The sequence below is a fragment of the Falco peregrinus genome, chromosome 6 (genome assembly GCF_023634155.1).
Source record: "Falco peregrinus isolate bFalPer1 chromosome 6, bFalPer1.pri, whole genome shotgun sequence".
Taxonomy (NCBI): Eukaryota; Metazoa; Chordata; class Aves; order Falconiformes; family Falconidae; genus Falco; species Falco peregrinus.
This window is the reverse complement of record NC_073726.1, coordinates 11548885-11570225: the sequence shown is the minus strand read 5'-3', so window position 1 is coordinate 11570225 and position 21341 is coordinate 11548885. Positions and strand designations below refer to the sequence as shown.

At 41.6% G+C, this 21341-nt stretch overlaps 1 protein-coding gene across 2 annotated transcripts in view; it reads left to right on the top strand.

Annotated features, from left to right (window-relative positions):
* Positions 1-21341, top strand: part of CPED1 (cadherin like and PC-esterase domain containing 1) — a 155061-nt gene that overhangs the window by 49172 nt on the left and 84548 nt on the right. For both annotated transcript variants that reach the window (XM_027794017.2, XM_055808831.1), the window contains exons 6-8: positions 2902-3058; positions 4533-4701; positions 19844-19986. In XM_027794017.2, coding sequence (XP_027649818.2) covers positions 2902-3058; positions 4533-4701; positions 19844-19986 — 469 coding nt within the window. The remainder of the gene's footprint in view (positions 1-2901; positions 3059-4532; positions 4702-19843; positions 19987-21341) is intronic.

Genomic DNA, 21341 nt, shown 5'->3' with positions numbered 1-21341 from the left:
ATGCTCTGTAGCATGAGGAAGAGTTCACAGGCCTTGTACTTTTTTTAGTTCTCAATGCTAATCACCGAGACCCTGATTTTGTTTAACCTCTTCTTTAAGAAATGGTAGATTTCAATTTATTTTATGTTGAAACATTTTGTAATAACTTAGGGCAAGACTAAGGATTTTCCACCCGGTAGTTTGAGAATTTCAGGACACTTTTCTTTTTCATCTGTCTCTACACATTTTTCTTTTTGTTGTTGTTGTTGTTGTATCCAGCACCTGTAAATGGTCCACTGCATAGTGACAAATGAATTAATATCAAAGTAATCATTTCCCTAAAACAGCTAAAATTCTTGCGTAACAGGGGTAAATATAGGTGCAAACCTCATCTCATTCTTTCCTAACTCTGTCTAGTGAGTTAATACCACATTGGTTACTTGTTGCCTTAACAATACAATTAAAACTATATTTTAAAAAAGAAAAGAAACTCTACTTTCTCTTGAGTAGTGAGATGAACAGCCTTTCTCTCCTTCCCTGTTCTTATTTTCAGTGAAATAATCTGCTTTTTTTTTAAATAAGAAAAGTATGTTTTGTGCATTTCCCTTTTCTCAATATTATGGTCATTTTAACTAAAACAATTGCTGAAAAATGTGCACCTTTGGCATAATTTGGCTTTCAGATGATCAGCTAAGAAGAACTGTCATTCTCATCCTTTGTATGGTTCTGTCAGTGTTGTCACGTAGCTATGGTCTAATGTAACAGGTGTATGTGTATGTTATAGGGAGCTTGGTCTGGAAGCACAGTTCTGCCTCCTTTCAGCTAAGTGCTGTAGCCATCTAGGTAGGGCAACCTGACTCTCTCTCGTCTGACCCCCTAGGCACCCTCAGCAAGGGGGTAGCTTGGATTGCTGTCATGGGTTTCACTGGGGTTTGTATAACTCTGATCCCACTCACGGTGGACAGATCAGTACCTTGCTGTTTGAAGATCTTAGCTATGAGATTTGAACGGCAGAGTCTGATGATACTGGGCTGCTCCTGATGGATGTGCTACGGTACCAAGGTAACAGTGGTAAAAGGCTTGGCTCCGTAACTCCATAGACAGTTTCAGCTGCAGGGGACTGTGTCTTGGTTTTTTTACCAATGTCTGTGCACTGCGGAGGGCCTTTTTGTGTTTTAATAATTCTGGTTTTGCCTGAACACCAAAGCTGTATGATCAAACTTTACACTGAGAATTATTTGCAGCTGCAAGTAGCTTAATTTTCTTGCATAGTCAGTGAAAGCACTTTCAGAGAACAGTTCAGAACCAGTGTTTCTCTTAGTGTTCCAAGGACTGGTCTCTCTCTCTCCATTGCATAAAGACAAAGCCTAAGAATACTATTCTGCTAATATGAGCATTTCAGTTAGGTAACTAAAATGATGCATAGGAGTAGTTGCTATAGGACCATTGCAAATTGCCGTTGTGAAATGCCACGGTCACTTTAAAGGTTGGAAATTGCCATAGTAAAATGCTTTTGTGTGTTTACAAGGCAGATATGGAAAAAATAGCACGTGATTTAGCAGATCTGCTCCCTGTACATATGCAGAAGCAAGCCTGCTAAATAAATGACTTAATGGGAGTTTACTGGCTTATTCCTGTTGTCACTGCACAGCTGAGTAGGCAGACAGTAGCCCATTTTGTCTCTGTACCATCAACAGTCACTTACAAAGCCCAAATCAGTTATAATAAATAACACAAAGATGCCAATGAAAGTATAATCTGAACATGAGGTGCTGTATTAATAAGTACCTCTTTTTTATTGGTAAAGCCTTTAATCCTGCTAAATGGTGCAGGTAAGGCAGAAGACCAGATTCATTTTAGATCCCAGTTGAGCTTGGAAGGCTGAACTGAGCTGACCTGATGAACAGCTGATAAACATAGACAATTACAACGTCATTTTAACAGGATCTAGAAGAAAATGAATAGTTCTTTTCCTTGAATGGTTGTTCGCAGCTTATCACCAAAAACTTCAGGTTTGTTTTTCATTTCATGTACCAAAGTTGAGAGTGCATGCCTTAAAAGAGAAGTTACACAAATAAATTCATAATATTAGCACGGTGCAGTATGTCATTAAAAAGACAAGTGATAAGGTCTGGGAATAATGCGAACCGCTTGACTTTTCCCTGACTATTACTTAAGAACCTGAAATGCGAAGTGTGTTAATGAAAACCACCCTACATGAAATAATGACCTCATATAAGGGCTCTGTGCCTTTTTATCAGCACAGTAAAAGCAGAAAATACATATCACCCGTTGACTGAACTCACATCACAATATGTTGGTTACTATTAATAGCCACATGCCTCAGTAATCTTGAGGACTCTGGTACATCAGTCTGGTCCCACTGCGTTCAGCGGCAGAACTAGGTCTCCCATAGATTTCAGTAACTACAAAATGCAGCCTTAAATGGTGAACTTGGAAAAAAGGATACGTGGCTATTTACTGAGCTGTCTGTGTGATTACAGTGGCAAAGCCCCTTGGTCCTTAGTCAAATACATTTCTTATCCCCATTAATTGTAATTAGGGCTACATAAGAAACAAAGTTTTGGCATTCTATATCTAGAAATAAAGGATTTCTATTTAGAGGAAGGGGGAATGGGATGCTTTTGTATGTACCACTCATGCAGTCACCTATAAAGTGGGAGTTGCAGCTAAGCCTCTGAGTTTGCAGCTGGAAGGGGGTGCTTTGTGGGTGTAAAGCACTCTGCTAGCTGATCCAAAAAGAATTGTAGTCTCGGCATTTGTTACTTTACATTGTTGGCTGATGCTGGTATCTCCTTTCTACCTATTGTGTTTTATATATTTTACTCTGAACAGCAGGAGTCAACCACTGCTTTCAGTGCTCTGCTGACTTTCTTTCTCATTCTCTTGGTACTTTTTCAGACTTGCAGCTCCCAGTTGTCACCCCAGAGTGCTCTGACCAGCCTGGGCTGCCAAAGGCCAACACCGCAAGCAACATATCCCAGGGCAGTGAAAGCACCGATGAGACGCATGCTGCCCACCTGCCCTACTGGTGGAAGCAGAGCAGGAGCGCACAGCTGTAAGCTAATGATACCCCCTCCTCAGACACTGCAAGTGCTTTATTGTGCAGTTCATTGGGAGGCAGGGAGGCAGAAGGCAGCAACAGAGGGGACCACAGAAGATGGATCGCATCTCTTATACTTCCTTAGTGTTTGCTTCTGTACTACCAATAATTTGCATGTTTTGCATGTGAACAGCTAAGTCTTTATGTTGAGGCTGTTGAAATACCTAGATAGGTAAATACAGACCCAGAGACACCCCCGAATGTTTAAGTGTCCTGGTGGCTGAGCTATTTCCCTCCCATCCCTGCCTCGCCCCTACCACTGACATGCGTACATAGTCCTTTGCACAGAGACCCTCCCTGAAGTGAAGAACCAAGAAGTACTTGAGAACTGGCTGTCCAAATGGTATTTCCTCTGTTATGTTATCTCACAAATTTTATGCTCTGAGGTCCTACCATTTTGCAGAGGGGAGAAAAAGGTCCCTTTAAGGTAGGTATTATTAGACTCCCTTAACAGATAGCAAAATTGAGGGCTGGAAAGGCCACATATTGCCAAAGATTACACAGAAATGGGAGGAAAGCTCTGTGTCTTTCACCAGTAATCAGTCTTAGAGACCCATAATTGGTACAGTCATCTTATTGCATTTGCTATGAGGTAGATTGATACTCAGAGATTTTAACAGGCAGAATAATAACCGTATTTGTGAATAAGCCCAAGTATAGCTCAGATTTCCCCAAGCAATGAGCTTTTAAATAACAGATTTTTCCCTTGGGTTTGTTTTTTTCTGTCCTGTTTCTATGGCTCATTCTTTCTGTGTGGACTATGGGAGTTGAAAGCCAGTATTTAGAGAGTGATGTCACTTCCTAGACAAAGTTAGCTTGCATAATTCTTTTATGTTTAGCTGATTTATTATAAGTTATTCCTAGGTGTCATAGTCTTTCATGATATTTGGAATTATAGTTTATGGCGTTCATTAGGGAAAGCATGCGGTACCACATGTTTTGTCCCTTTACATTGAAGAAAGTGCTAACAACAGTGTAACCTTTCCATAGAGGTTTTTTTTTTGTTGTTTTTCTGAATTCACTACAAATCAGTGTTAAATCTGGGTACCTTGACTATGCACTTCTATTATTTAAGATGCTTGGATTTCTTTGAAGTTTTTACCTTCACTCTGAATGTCCTGGGTTTGCAGCAATTACAATATGCCCACAATGCATTTACCCATATGTATTTTCAAAGGTAATTCCCTCCTAACATAGTTACTTTCTATGTATGGAAATTAAGATTTTAAAATACTGAAAGCAATAAAAAGACTTGGTGTAGAGCTTGGTTCCAGCTTGCTTGGTTTCATCTGTGGTGTTGCTTAACTCAGGGGAAAAAAGGCTAATTTCCTATTTCTTCTAATTTCACTATTTCACTATTTTCTTCTAGCTCATTTCCTTAGCTTGTAAAATCACTTCATTAATGCTATGTATTTTTATTACTTTCCAGGAATCAAGTATCAGCTTCACCAAACCACAAGGACATCCTTAAAGCTCAAGACATTTCTGTCATCATCAAAGCCTATGTGCTTGTGACATCCTTAACACCTCTGCGGGCATTCATTCATTCAACCACCACTGTCTGGCATCCGCCCAAGAAGAAGCACTTTTCCATAAAGGTAAAATATTTAATTTCCTAATTTTTCCATCTTTCAGGCGAAGTACAGAGGCAGAAAAACAGCTAATATCTTTCTTCTTTTTTGCTTCTCCTTTATTTGCAGTCCACAACTGGCAGTGAATATTCTCCTAAAGTACTGCTTTCATTTCTCGGAACAAGTGGGGTTTGCTTTATGAAGCTGGGAAGAGCTGCCCTGTGCAGTGTGGCCTGGGGTTTGCTTTCCTCAGAGCCCATTTTCCTTGGTGACATTTGACAATAGTTCCAACAAAGTTTTCTCTAAAGCACAGCAGTGGGGGTGCTGTCATGCAGTAACATCTTTTGCCCGGATATTGACAATGTTGTAAAAAGGGAAAGTAAATATTTAAAATACTTTTGATTTCTTTTTTAGGTGCAGTAAAACAGAATGGAAGAGGGTCAGGGCACTTCTAAATAAGGGGAAGGAAGTATACCATGGAGAGGTTGGGCCTCCCATGGTCTTGGTTTTATGAAGAAGGATGTTTCACATGTGCCTTAATTGGATTAACTCTGAACATCTCCAAGTGCCTGCAGAGATCCCTCTCTACCTCTAGGTCACTCAGCAGTCCTGTGTATTTCCAAACTTGTCTTCCCATTCCTTTGTTCTTTCAGCAAGAAACTGTTCTTTCAGCAAGAAACTGTTCTTGCAATACTGCAGCTCTTTGTGAAGGAACTACAATTCTGCAGCTGCTCCTTTCCTTTTGAAGGAATAAGGTCAAAAAGTAGCGTTATTTCTTGAGGTCACATAGATCAGCTCCTGCAGCAGCCATCTGAGGATGGGTGCACTTTGCCCACTTTGACCTCTTGGGGTAGGAGCACGTCGTGGCTTTGGATCAGTCTGAATGCTGTGCTGTCACTGTCAGGGCTCTTGATGATGCCAGCCATGCCTAGTCTAAGCTCATTATCTAATTCTAGTTACTGGAGAAACAGACACCTCTAAAGAACAAATCATCCCACCCAATTTAGACACTGATTTTGGAATGAGACAAGTTTCCTGTTAAAAGTGTCTGCTTCCTTCCATGGGCTATGACATTCTTAGAGAACATGTCGAATTCTAGATTGCCAAAATCAGGTGAGATGAACCTACTTCTCTTTCTTTCCCACCTTGGAAGCTATGGAAGCCCACGGAGATACATTATTTTGCCATCTTTTTTCCTCTGTTTACATTTAGGAAGACTAATGGTCACTCACTTTCAAACCCTGGAGTTCAGTTTTGTTTTATGTTTATTAAAATAGCAGAATGTCCAGCTGCATGACTATCACAGCTGAAGTAGGGACTACTTTAAAGGCTAGTAGTTATTAGTAACTGTGATATGGCTCTGTAAAATAATTCCCACTGAAGGAGGTCTGCTGAATGGGGTGCCAGTCACCATTTACAGAGCACTTTGGCAGCTGAGGAAGCAATAAGAATGATGGATAGAAGCAAAAGTACATTACAGTAGTTCCAATCTGCTTACTGCTGCTGTGGTGTTATATCTTCCACACCTTCAGGCAGATTTATCAAAATGGCAAGAAATAAACGAAAAATAGGCACCACAGAAAGCACATTTGTAGTGATGTATAGATTGAAATGCAAATCAACAAAATGATGGAAAGTGGGGTATATAAGACTGTCTCAGCATAAACAATGTGCCCTATAAAGAACCCAGGAGGAGTCAGGGAGTCTCCAGGAGAAGTGAGACACTGGGAATTCATGGACTGGCCAGAAAGCACTACTGGGAATATCATAGAGAGGCTTCTGTGCTTGGTGCAGAGGCATCAGGTAGGAGATTATCAGTCAGAAAACAACACTTAGGAGAAGGTTTGAATTCATCCACTGATATCCTTCAGGATGAGATTACCTCAAGTTTCTCATAAACTTCATGGAGCCATAACTTGTTGCCAGTGGGATGTACAATGCCAGCAGACTGATCGCCTCCCAAATTAGTCAGTGGAGCTACCGCGTTTGCAACAAGCCAAGCAACCTGGTCCGGAAAGCTGCTAAGCTTAGGACAACTCTATTGTGTAGGAAGGAAAATGGCTTGTTATGTTATGGAGATCTAACATGTTAATACTCGATAAAGACAGAAAAGATCTCTAAGACCTGTTCTTCCGCTGATTGACAGAATACCCATCACTGTTACCGGGACTGAACATGCCTATAGAGGAGACTTTGACCTGGAAAAATTTGCTAGTGTTTGATGTGTTATTTCCCCAAAAGCAGCTGCCAGATTTTTTTTTAATTTTTTTTTTTTTTAATGTAGAGATGAGAATAATTTTAATCTGCTGCATTGCTATCATAGATGTGCTGCTTTCAGTAATGTTGCACAACAATTTAGAGACCTCCACAGTGTATACAGGTCTCCGGTCAGCCAGTTTTCTCATACCAGTATAATTAAAGTATTATCAATGAGAAATTAATCCACAATTGTGGTTAACCTGGTTGCAACATTACTATGACAATTTTAAGTTTAAAATTTGATCTCCTATGTACAACAGCACTTTATGGTTGCTGGAAGTAACCAGGATATGCTATATATGAAAGAGAGAGTTTTAAAAAGACTGGAGATGAGGTACCAGAGGATTTCAAATGATCAAGAGAAACTGTCTGAAGAAAAATCAGGAGTTTAATGAATTAAATAATACTGTATTCCCCACTGCTCCTTTGTGAGTAAACTATTGTAAATGGTTTTTACAACTCAGATTTACTTATCCTGATCATAGTGGCAAGGCTTCAGCACAACTCCTTGAATAAGCGTTGGTGAAATGGCGGTTCGGGAAGAGTTCAAGTGTGTTTTTCTCACCAGCTGCCAGGTTTTCTTTGGATTATACATGTTTTAGTATCTCAGTTCAGAAAGCAAAAGAAGGTAAATCCTGAGCTGACATGAGGATCTTGTGTGTAGTCACGAGGTGGCAAAAATGTGTCTCTAGATTTGGGCACTGGTTGGGAAGATGCAGGAGGTGCAGGGGAGAGAATGGCTTTTGGCTACACAAATGTTTTTATATGAGACATGCGTAATTACCTTATTTCCTTGAGGAAATTTGGAAACCCCTTATTTAGACCATCTGTGCACTGGAAAATTAATAATAAAATAGAAGCTTTCTGTTTTGCATATGGTACCAATTAAGGGATGGGTCTCTGTCGATACATGCAATAATTCTCTTTGTGTTAATCGACATTACGCATGTGTATGGAGCAGGAGGCTGACCCCTGAATAATTTTCTGTTTTATAGAAGCTGGTATATGAAACAGTAATTTATGATTAATTATCTCAAGGTTTAACATACTGTGAAGTGCTTCCTTCGCCCTGCCATTAACCTTTCCCAGCCTGGTCGCAGTTCTTAATGAAGGGATGCACTTTTGTAGCCCATAGTGGTGCCATCCTGTGGCACCTGGGAAGTCTCTTTGCTGTCAGCAGCTTCCCATGGCCCCTGCTCTGGCTCACCATCCCTTTGTTCATCCAAAATAGATAATCAGGTGCTTCCTGGATTTAAATTCCTTGACTGGTGTTCTTGTGTAACTCTTGATACACTCAGATGAAACTATGCTCTTAAGTGATTTTCCAGTTGCGCAGTGAAGTAAACATAATTTATTAAAGCAATTTGCTGTTAAGCTTGCTGTGGTGTAAGTTGCTGAAATTCTTTCTCTGTGCATTAAGCATTTGGAAGCTTGAATAAAGAGGTGTTTTTTTTTTTATACTTAACATATATGCAAATAAAACTGAACCCTCATCTACCCAGGACATACATCTTTTAATATGACATGGAGGTCTGGCTTAGAGCCAAACACTGTTAAAATTAGGTTGTAGTATTGCCCTCAAGTGGCCAGTTTTGATACGACTTCAAGTAGTAGATATTTAATGTGAGACAGAATGCAAGCATGTATGCAGATAAAGAGCAAAATACTTAGAAATGGCTGAAAGTCTTACGAGTTTTTCACCTTTTTTTATGCTTGAATTCCCTATTATTGCCCTATCATTTATCAGGAGCAAATGCAATAGACAATTACCACCAACTCTTATTCAATTACATTGCAGGGTTATTTGGGAATAAAATTAAATTTGTTCATTAGGTTCTGTAAGGACTTAGCATATGCATTTCACTGTTCTTGCAAGTAGCCTGTGTAGAGAATCAAATATTGTAATGCTTCTCTTCCTGGGAGACTGAGCATAACATAAATGCCATCTCTGTTTTCTGTCCTCATAGTATCTAGAGCCCTATCATTTCTCTTTTCACTGATATAAGAGCAAAAGTCTGTCTGGACTGGGATGATCAAAGACGTGCTTAGTCTGACATTCTGTTTCTGGCAACAACCAGGCAAGAAAACATCACGAAGCTGTGTAACAGGACAAACATGAATTGGTACTCATCCCTAGGCAGGCTATAGCTATTTCTCATAACCTGCAAGGTTAGAAACACAAAACTGGAAGTGGGATATATATCTTTATGTTTAATAAGCCTCAGAGGACTTCTCTGCCATGCAATTCTCTACTAGATTTTTTTAATCCATTAATGCTTTTGGTCTCCCCAACATCTTACAGCAATGAGGCTCTACAGATTATTTAGGTATTGCTTGACAAAGAGTATTCGTTTGCTTTAAAACTTCTACCTGATTACTTAATTTCATATCCCTAATTCTTGTATTAAGAGAAAGAACGAGTTATCTTTCCTTCTTTACCTTCTCTATGTCTGTGCCAATCTGTCATGCAGTGCACAAATAAAGTTCTTCCTGGCATTCTTTTCTGCTGTTCTCATTATGAACATCCCAGTTTAGCTAGTGAGAGCTCTAGACTGATTATAACATGTGTATATGTCACAAGTAAGTCTTTACACTGTTATCCAGGCCCTTAGCTCTCTGCTTTTCTCCTGGCCTACAGATCCTCTTGCTCTGGCTGTCAATCCAGGTGGCTCTGTAAGCATGCCCCTCTGTGACCCCCAGCTTTCCCAGACCTACGTAAAGCTGCCTAAAGGAAGCTTTCCAGCTTCCCTTAATCAAGCTGATCCACTTTTGCTTTCACAGCGAGCTGGGAAATGCTGTTAGTAAATCACCTTTACTTTTTCACTAAGAAGTCAATGCTGGATTGGGAAACAGTTCTTAGTTCAGTCTCAGTCAAAAGACATAATTTAGTGGTTGCTGAAGCTAGTAAGCAGCTCTTTGTCTTTGGACTTATTCATAACAGTAAGCATGTTTAGAGGAAACCTGTCTCAGATGGCCTTTTCTCCTCTACGTAAATAAGCTATAAAAGTGTTGAGGGACAAGGTGTTTTGTTTGTGGTTTGTTTTGTTGTTTTTTTTTCTGTCCTGAACTATTAAATAACATCTCCCTAAAAAAATCTTACGTAAAGAAAAATACGTATACATGGGAAATCTACTGTATAAAATAACTGAATAATACTGTGGTTTTCCCCTTCATCAAGCGACATGCTAAAGCTGCAGAGAAATGGCACATCGTAATAATAAATCAGGGGTGGAATAAATAGATTTACCTAAAACTAATACTATGATTTATGATAAATTACCGCACTGTTTTCTCTGTGATGTATTCAGGAATGATTGTTTTGATTTTGGGTACATTTTTCTCCCATTACAATTCTTATGACTTTTTCTATACACTCTGATCAGTGGAGAGGTCTGCCTGTGCTAGCAGGCAATATAGGAGATAGCTTCATCGTAAAATATGTCTTTTCTGGACTTCTATCAGTCTGTATTCTTCCAGGCATCTTAGATATTTAGATAACTTCATACATATAGTCAAAGAGATTCTTGTTTGCGTGTAGAAGAATATTTTTGTATCTATGAATGATTACTTACACGCAAAAGTATTTGGCCTTGGTGAAGAAGTTTCACCAAACATAGATGCAGTAAGAAGAATGAATGTACAAAAATGAACTGAGAGTACAGAGTCTATACTGAAAATTATCAGAGACTGAGTTGATTCAAGTGAAAATATCCTCAGCTGTTTTAAAGGAGAGGCAATTACCTTAAGTCTTTTGAGACCCTACAGATCCAATTGATCAGAGAGAAGGGAATAGCTCCAATTCATAGCAGAACCACCTGGAGAGGACACCCTTTGTTACTTCAAAAAGGGTAATTTCTTGAAAACAAAGGTCATGCTTTGGCTTCTCAGAAGTATACCTTGCTTTCAGATATGATTGTGGTAACTTTGTCCACCATCTAGTTTTGAAGGCTACAGTTAGGAACCAGCAAGGTCCTTTCAAAATCTATTCATATAAATCCTGTAAAGTAAGATGCACCAAATCTCAAAATGTAAACCTCAAAATTACACTGAATTACTCAGTAACCCCAACGGCCTCTTATCTTCTATTTCCTTGCCTCTTGGGTAAGTTTAGAGCTCAACTACACCTCCAAAAGAGAAACACTCTTGCAGGAAAAAATTGATAAGTTCACATTGTTTAACCAAAACCAGGATAAAAGTGGCTAACTGATGGTATGTAATTAACTGGCAACCAGTAATAAAAATAATAGATTTACTATCAATTTCAGTAACAGAACAGGTAAAGCATGACAGCAGACACTTCAAAAACATTAATAAACATTTCACATTTCTAAACATCCTTCTATACATACCCTCTGAAGCTGCAGTCACAACCACCCACTCACCCACATTTACCCAGACCCTGTCTCACAGGCAGCACAGGTTAAAAGCACAGCCTCGCACTCCTAGGATGCAGCTTCTCTTCTTGCATGCACCTCTGCTTGGAGAAGTGGGGGGGTCCAGCTCTGTGTATGCCTGTTTCACATGGACCCACATGGGACCTTTGCCCATCCTTACACACTAGTATTCCCTGCAGTCTAGGCAGAAGCTGTGATGCCAGCCAGGCTGACTTCTGGAGGTGCCTGATCAGGTTTTGACTGCTGCTTTCACCTCAAAGTCTCTCCCCCCACCACAAATTGCCATGTTGCTTTTATACTATTTCCCAAGCTGACTCCTTCCTTGTTCCAAAAGCCACTTTATAATTTCCTGCTACTCTTTAATCTCACTGATAATCACCTTCTTTATCATGATAAGTCTGGGACAAACATCCTCCCAGATAGTTCTGTACATTCCAGGTACACAGGTTTTGTTGTCTGTGGGTGGGCTGTGTGAGCACTCCCACAGTGTATCTTCTCCCTGTCTTCAGTGTCTCATTTAGATTTCCTGTACAGTCACTGGAGGAACAGAGCAGGTTTAGATTGCAATTAATGTCACTGTTTTGAGGTGTCTCCCTTGGGATGGCATAAATCATGCTCTTCAAGCATCTGTGCTCTGCAGTGAGATATAAAGGTAACCTTTATAACGTTTAACTTGTGCATAGGCTAAGCCATGTAGTCTTGTAGGGTGGGACTCCTCTACAGATTTTGACACCTGAGTGAATCATCTTCACATGAGCTGTGTCTCTGGACACCTATTACAACCAACAGAAAGCTAACCGTTGCAGTCGGTGAAGGCAAGTGTTTTCAATTTGCATTTCTTGCCATTCGTAAGGTTAGTTAAGGAAAATCCTTCTTGTTTGTCTCAGAGAAGGCAAGACTGTGCTAGAACTGAGCTAAAAGCTCAGAAAGACTGTGACCGTTTGCTTTTATACTTTCTCAGGGCAATCCTCAGCTGACCATTCAGCCCCAGGCTGCCCCAGCAGGTCTCCTAAGAAATTCATTTGCAGAAAAACTGCCAGAGGAAAATCCTCTCAAGGGAATTACTACAGTCACCATAACATCCAGCCCTGCAGGTGCCACGCTCTTCCACTCTCCTTGAGTCCCTATGAACTGTGCACGAAGCTTGCAAATAGGAATTCCTTTGTCAATTAAATTGCATTTTTTCAATGTGTCAGGCCTTTAACTGATGGTTCAGTGTATTTTTGAGAAGCCAAAGAGATCTGTGTCACTGAGATCATAAACCTTATTTTAATGACTGCAGACTTTAGAAAGTAGATATCAAAGTGTTCAGAGAAAAAGCATTGTAGAAATAATACTGAGTTAGCCATTTTTTTTTTCCCACTGGCTTATCCTAAAGCAAAAGTAGTTATCAGTGAGTGAAAGTCAATGAGTTAAAATTAATTTTAAGAGTATTCCTAGTTCTTTCTGCCTTTACAGAGAATGTGTGTTTGATCCATGTAATTTGGCTGCATTTACACATTTCATTACATAAGTATGTGGACTATACCTCCAACTGTATGCATCCAGCATGTGGATGAATGTCTTCAAGTTTCTGAGAGGTCTTGCAATTCTGTATACAATGGTGTCATTGTACAAAATATGCGTGCATACCTGCATTAAGTTTTGCAGCCTACTAAAATTTAATCCCTATTCCTCTGCTTAAAAAACTGCCAGCCAGAGGTCAGCTTTCTCTCACACTAGTTCCTGTGACTGCCAGCAGTTTCTCCCATTCTGTACCCTTTATACTATTCAATACTGCTTTTAATTACACTCAATGAATTATGAGATTGAATCTTGCTGGACAGGTGGTCTGTTTCCTTTGAAGGTGAGAGAACCAGCATCAGTGGTGATCATCTGAAGAAACCTTCAACTCGGTGACTTTAGTATTTTGCAGCTGAACACAGGTATTCATGCATCTTTGTTGGGCACACTCAGAAGAACATGAGGTTGCTGCAGGTTTTCACACTTAATCACCACTAATCCATACAGATTACATTTTCCCTACCAGTTGCTGAGAATCCTGTAGAATCTGCAGGACTCAAACCTAACCTGAATTTAAACAAATGGGATTTTTTTCATTAATTGGAATTCAATCTGAAGTGTTTGTCTCTTGTCTCTGTTGGTCCTGAACCAGCCTGACTAAATATTTATTTTCTGTCCCTGGTTTAGAATAAACATTGTCCTGAAACCTGATAACCCCTAATGAGAACCTGTTGTGCAATGCTGCTTCTCCGGTCTGGCTAAGGGGGGATGTAAGCAAAATGCAGATCCTGGGACAAGCCAATTTTATTTCAATGCCTGTTGTGTTGGAAAGAGTTGGCTATTATAGCCAACGGCCTGCTCTGAGTGCAAGTAGGGCAAATAACTCTGTCTTTCATCAATTCTCACTAGAAATATAATCATTGCGTGTCCTTTGTGTTGAAGTGCTTAGGAATTGATTCATGGTGAGGAGCAAATGAGCTAATGGGGCTTTTTCTGTTCCTCTCACCCTTCCTTCCAATAATCTACACCTCTCCTTACAAAATACTGCAACTCCTTATGTTTCCTGTGCAGCAAAACAACAGAGCTTCTCACTTAGTCCCCCATTACCTACTGCAGATTTAGAAAATTAGAGAAAAGGTGCAAGTCACTGTAGGAGGAATGTGAGTGCTATACAGGATCTGGCAGAGATGCTGGAAATTGTTCTCAAACTCAGCTGAAGAACCACCATGTAGTTCCACCTTGGTGCAATGAGTCTTCATTTTAATTTTTTATTTTGCTTGAATAATCATTTAACTGGTTTGGCCTGGCCAAGGAACTGAAACGGGACAATTTCACTGAGATATGAATCTAAAGCAGAACAACTGATTTGAAAAATGTGCAGCTTCTTGTTCTTAACCTTTGTACTACTCTCTGGGAGAAACACAGCTTTCGTGATCTTAAAGTTTGGGAAACGTGGAATCCCTTTCAGTCTGTTGTGGCAATGAAATGGCGTGTGATCTGAGGATTTGCATAATCTTTCTAAATAGCAGTTCCAGGGCTGTTTTGCCCTAAACACTCATGGAATTGCAGTACATAGGGAAAACTTTCTACAGCATAAAAATACAGTGTGATGCAATTCAAGATTTCAATATCACGCAAATATCTAAAGGGAAGAGTTGAGGCTATGTGTGCAACTTTTACTTTGCAATTGCCTGGCAGTCAGAGGTTTAATTTTATAACTTTACTATGTATACTGTTGTTCCTACTGGCATTTCAAGTAGCTTTATCAGAAAGAGGGGGAAATGTCCTAGGCACTGCATGCCTTCAGCCCAGATCTGCGCATGGGGACACTTCCTTTTAGTCAGTAAAGCCTGGGAAGGGAACCACTTGTTAAAATAAAGCCAGAGGTGATAAGAACTGGAAGACAGGCCGACCAACTTCCTACCCACAAGTTATTTACCAGCAAAACGGAATGGAGCTACTAGAACTGAAGAGAGCAAATAGCAAAGGACAACCATTGTTAGCTGCGTACTTGAGGATTTCCCATGGCTGGCGGTAGGTTTTTTGAAAAGGAAAGTGGAGGGTGCTTATTACACTTAAGTGCAATATGCTGCCTGAAGAAACTGAAAGCAATTCATCCATGCTGATGCACACCAGCATGCTTGGCAGTATTCATGCTCATGAGGGGAGGCTCCAACACTGTCTAGAAAATTCCGTGGCCTAGAGTGCACAGAAGTATGTGGCAAGATCTGGTGTTTGCACAGTGAATACATCATAACACATCACCCGTAACTAACGGTGTACCCCAGGGATCCTTAGTGGGTCCATTCTTGTTCAACATCTTTGTTAAATGTCTGGATGATGGGAGAGAGTGTACCCTTTAATGAAACAAAACTAGGAGGAGTGGATGATACAACAAAGGGTCATGCTGCCACCCAGAGGGACCTCAACAGGCTGGAAAAATAGGCTGACAGGAACCTCATGGAGTTCAGCAAGGGGAAGCGCAAAGTCCTGTACCCGGGAAGGAACAACGAAGGAACAACAAAGACACCAGTACTTGCTGGAGGCCAACCCATGGGAAAGCAGCTTTGCAGAAAAGGACCTAGGAATCTTGGTGGACACTAAGTTGGTCATCAGCCAGCAGTCTGCCCTTGTGGCACATCTGGAGTACTGTGCCCAGTTCTGGACTCTCCAGTGCAAGAGGGATGTGGAGAGAGTTCAGAGGAGGGCCGCTAAGATGACTAAGGGACTGGAGCATTTCTTATGTGATGAAAGTCTGAGAGAGCTGGGACTGTTTAGCCTGGAGAAGCTTTTCAGGGGCTTAGGGGGATCTCATCAGGTATCAATACCTGAAGGGAGGCTGTAAAGAAAAGAAGGTCAGGCTCTTTTTAGTGGTGCCCAGTGACAGCACAAGAGGCCATAGGCTGAAACACAGCAGTTTCCTTCCGAAGGTCAGGAAACACTTTTTTACTCTGAAGGTGATTGAGCACTGGTACAAGTTGCCCAGAGACACTGTGGAGTCACAGAATGATCAGGGTTGGAAGGGACCTCTGGAGATCATCCAGTCCAACCCTCTGCTAAAGCAGCTTCACCTACAGCAGGTGGCACAGAGACACGTCCATGCGGGCTTTGAATGTCTCCAGAGAAGGAGACTCCACAGCCTCTCTGGGCAGCCTGTTCCAGTGCTCTGCCACCCTCAAAGTAAAGAAGTTCTTCCTCATATACAGGTGGAACTTCTTGTGTTGCAATTTGTGCCCGTTGCCCCTTGTCCTGTCGCTGGGCACCACTGAAAAGAGCCTGGCCTCATCCTCTTGACACTCGATTTTAACGATATTTGTAGGCATTGACAAGATCCCCCCTCAGCTGTCTCTTCCCCAGGTTACACAGGCCCAGCTCCCTCAGCCTTCCCTCACAGGGGAGATGCTCCAGTCCCCTCACCATCCCCGTAGCCCTCCGCTGGGCCCTCTCCAGTAGTTCCCTGTCTCTCTTGAATGGGGAAGCCCAGAACTGGACACAATGCTCCAGATGTGGATATACTCTCTTGGCCTGCTGGCCATGATCCTCCTAATGCACTCCAAGATCCCACTGGCCTTCTTGGCCACAAAGGCACATGCTGGTTCATGGGCACCTTGCTGTCCACCAGCACTCCCAGGCCTTTCTCTGCAGAGCTGCCTTCCAGCAGGTCAGCCCCAGCCTGTACTGGTGCACGAGGCTGTCCCTCCCCAGGTGCAGGACCCTACACTTGCCTTTGTTGAAATTCATCAGTTCATCTGCCCAACTCTCCGGCCTGCCCAGGTCTCATTGAATGGCAGCGCGGCCTCCTGAGGGATCAGCGGAGCCTCCCGGTTCTGTATCATCAGTAAACTGCTGAGGGTGGCTCTGTCCCCTCATCCAGGTCATTGATGAATAGATTGAACAAGCCTGGACCCCATACTGACCCCTGGGGAACACCGCTGGCTACAGGCCTCCAGCTGGACTCTACACTGCTGCTGCTGACCCTCTGATCTCTGCCATTCAGCCAGTTCTCAGTCCACCTCACCATCCACCCATCTAACCCACACTGCCTGAGCTTACCTATGAGGATGTTATGGGAGACAGCGTCAAAGCCTTGCTGAGGTCAAGGCAGACCACATCCACCACTCTCCCCTTGTCTACCTATCCAGTCATTCCATCATAGAAGACTACCAGGTTCATCAGGCATCATTGCCTCTTGGTGAATCCATGTTCACCGTTCCTAATGACCTTCTTTTCCTCCTCACGCTTCGAGGTGACCTCCAGGATGAGCTGTTTCATCACCTTTCCAGGGGTGGAAGTGAGGCTGACCAACCTGTAGTTTCCTGGGTTGTCCTTCTTGCCCTTTTTGAAGACAGGAGTGACACTGGCTTTCCTCCAGTCCTCAGACACCTCTCCTGTTCTCCATGACCTTTCAAAGATGATGGAGAGTGGCTTAGCAATAACATCTGCCAGCTCCCTCAACACTCAGGGGTGCATCCCGTTGGGGCCCATGGATCTGTGGGTGTCAAGTTTGCTTAAAGTAATCTCTAACATGATCCTGATTGACCAAGGGAGAGTCTTCCTTTCTCCAGGCTTCTCTTGCCTCCAGGGTCTGGGAGGGCTGGCCTGAGCAGTAAATACTGAAGCAAAGGCAGCACTTAGTAGTGTCCATCATTGCCAGGGTACCCACCTCATTCAGCAGCAGGCTCACATTTTCTCTAGCCATCCTATTGCTGCTGATGTACTTGAACAAGTACTTCTTGTTATCCTTGACCTCCCTCACCAGATTTAATTCCAAATGGACCTAAGTCTTCCTCATTGCCTCCCTGCATGTTCTGACAATGTTCCTATATTACTCCCAAGTGGCCTGTCCCTTTTTCCACATCCCATAAATGTCCTTCTGTTTGAGGTTTGCCAGAAGCTCTTTGCTTACCCAGGCAGGCCTCCTGCCTTCTTTGCTTGATTTCCTACTCATAAGGATGCACCAATCTTGAGCCTAGAGGAAGTGATGCTTGAATATTAGCCAGCTCTCTTGGACCCCCCTGCATTCTAGAGACCTGATCCATGGGATTCCTCCAAACAGGTACCCGAAGAGACCAGAGTTAGCTCTCCTGAAGTCCAGGGCCGCAATCCTGCTTGTTGCCCTGCTTTCTCCATTCTCTGAATTCCACCATCTCATGGTCACTGCAGCCAAGGCTGCCCCCAGCCTTGTCCCCAGCCAGTCCTTTGTTAGTACAAGGTCCAGTAGCACACCTCACCTTGCTGGCCTCTCCACCACCCGTGCCAAAAAAAGTTATCATCAATGCTCTGCAGGAACCTCCTGGACTGCGTGCGCCTAGCTGTGTTGTCCTTTCAACAGATATCAGGGAGGTTATCAAGTCCCCCATGAGAACCAGGGCCTGTGATCATGAGGCTACCTCCGAGTGTCTGTACAAGGCCTCACTGGCTTCCTCTCCCTGATCAGGTGGCCTGTAGCAAGCACCCACAACAGTGTCACCCATGTTGTCCTGCCCCTTAATCTTTACTCATAAGCTCTTGACTCGTTCTGCATCGACCCCTAGGCAGAGCTTGATGCATTCTATTTGCTCTCTCATGTGAAGAGCAACTCCACCACTCCTCTTTGCTGGCCTGTCTTTTCTAAAATGTATGTAGCCATCCATGACACCATTCCAGTCATGTGAGCTATATCCTATGTGCAAGTCTTTATCCTTGGAGGTATTCTAAAGGTATCTGGACACAGTCCTGGCCACCTGGCTGTAGATGACCCTGCTTGAGCAGTGGGGTTGGACAAGATAACCTCCAGACATCCCTTCTAACCTCAACCATTCTGTGCTTCTGTAATTCTCTGTTAGAGCCAAAATATCACATTAAACATTGTTGCAGACTTCTGCTAAAGGTCAGGCTTGGTTAACCCATCCACGGTGGATATTCAGTTGTGACCGTAGTAATCAAAGGCAGCTAGAGAGACACCAACCACATTCGTCCCCAGTGGGGTTGTCTACAGAAGCCTGCACACTTCCATCATGTTACCCCAGTGGGACATGTATAAGTGGGTGATAACAGAAAATATATAATGAAATTTCTAAGTCAATTTAGTAGAGAAATTTCTGGAAATAGCCAGAAATTTTTCTTTCAAGAATATCAATACTGAACATGTTCTATGTGTACTTTATGTGCCTTATCTCAGAAGATAACACTTTTTTACTATATAAATGCATCTGTTTCTTAATATATTACTACTAAATTATCTGATAGTTTTACATAGTTCAGACATTATTTGAGTTCTGTGCTGTGTGATAACTCTAATGGAAATATAGTTCAAAGACAGCCCATTTTTTAGCGCAGAGGACTCTTGCAACAAAACCTGTCTGTGTCCACTCATCACTGGGGCTCTGTGCTGCTCCAGTTCTTTCCCTGAATCATCTGAAGTGACAAGATGGGTTAATTCACATGAGTGATGAAAGCAGCTGAGGACAGTGTTGTGCAGGCCAGTGAATATGCCACTGGGAGGATTCACAAGTCCAGAAACCTCAGGATGTGCAAGAGTTCAGTCAAAACACAGGTTGCGGTGGCTGATATTTTTTTCAACATCTTTCTTCTATGTTTGTTTTAAAGCTTGTTAACCTGGTGTGTGGATTTTTACTCAAGTTCAAGTGGGATAACCCTTGGCACAGTATGTTAAAAAGAGAAAAGGCTTTTACTGTGAGTGTGCTATTACTTATTGCTGAAGAAATAAGTGTTTGTGGTTTCCATTGCCTATAACCAGTGACAGCAAAAGGTTTTAGTGAAGTAAGCTTAGACTGTGAGCAATATTTTTTAAAACATCAATACAGAGTTTGTTTCTGATGTACTTATTTGTAAACAAAAAAATCATTCTCACTAGTATGCTGTGTAGAGCTTTTCATGCCACTTTACTGTGTGAATGAATAAGAACTGGAGTTGACATTCTAAGGCAAGTTTTACTTCTACCAGCCTTTTAATTTATGATCTTAAACACTGATACTATAAATGTTCAAAAATATATGTAATCTTATTCACAGCTACAAAGGTTTTTTGAGATATTCTTCAAAAGCAGTTCTCCTCAACAAGCCTTCAACAACATGAAGGAAGCTATAAGCAAACTTCTACTTATAACTGAGGTCTTCAGTGAATCATCTGCCTCAGGACCAAATTCTTTCAATCAGTAAGTGACTTGCAGTGATCATTACTATGTTATTGTCAAGATAACTTAGCTTCTTAGAAAAGAATAGAAATTATACAAGAAACATGACTTCTAAAATAAAACAATCCCCTGCTATTTCATACTTCCTTATAAAGTGAGGACATGCTGCATTTAAGGAGTAAAACTGCAATATCTACAGTGTTTCCAGTTTGTGCAAATGTTATGATGAATACTTAGGACCAGCTGCTATGTCCTGATGAAGCGTTTCAGGCAGCACAAATGAACAGAAATTACTCACGGTTGGGCTAGTCGTAACATATATAAAGCTGTATTTCCCTTCAGTGAGCCTTTGGTCATATGTCAAATATTTAATGGTAGAGTAGCCCAGATGGTTCAGAGCTGGCTGCAGCAGGCAATCTGAACAAAAAACAATGTAGAATACTTCATGAAATGTACCTTATGAGATACACCTAGGGAGCAACAGTCACATTACTGTGGGTGTTATATCATTGTAGTCACTTCTATTAGAGTGTTACAGTTCTTACACATAACTCAACCTCTATTATGTAGTATTTTTATTAATTAAAATTAATTTGTTCGACATATGTTATGTCATATCCCTGACATTTTTATGATAAATACTAAATAAGTTACTGTTTATTACATTTATATGTTTTATAAAGCTATTTGAGATCCCAGATGTTTTAGTAGCAGTACCATAAAGCACATTATTTGACTTATGCAAGTTGGGAATAAAGCCTACATTGTGAGTGGAGAGGGTAGTGAGGAGGGGAAGAGTGTAACAGGGGTGGAACTATTTTTACAGCGGTTGAAATGCTAACATTATTTTACCAATGGGGTGGATATCTCTTGGTTGTGTAACCCAAGACTTGCTTAGAGCTCCTGGCCCATGCCTTTAAACGTCCCCGTAGGTGCAGCACAACTCTTAGGCTTCAATAAGCCCGGAGAGTTAGTTTCACCATCTCTTGCCCCCCAGATGTTTCAAGACTTTTGCAGGACCTAATTTTCATCAAAAGGCATTTCATCCTCCAGCGTAGTTCACCTCCCTCACTGGTTTGAAAGTCAACCCTATGAATACACTTTAATGTAGCACTGGTTTTGTCAGCTCACAGTCTGACTCAATGTATGTTTAATGCTGCTGTCTCTTCTTAGAAATTTTATTTAATCTGCATCGCATGCTGTCTCTTGACCTATGTGTGTACATTCTTGTGTGTGTTCTCTGGACCTGTGTGTATGTCATTGCAGCATATATAGGCATACAGATTAGTAGTGAACTTAGCAGTGTTATGTTGGACTTGATGGTCTTAAAGGTCTTTTCCAGCATAAATGATTCCACAGTTCTACATTTCACAGCA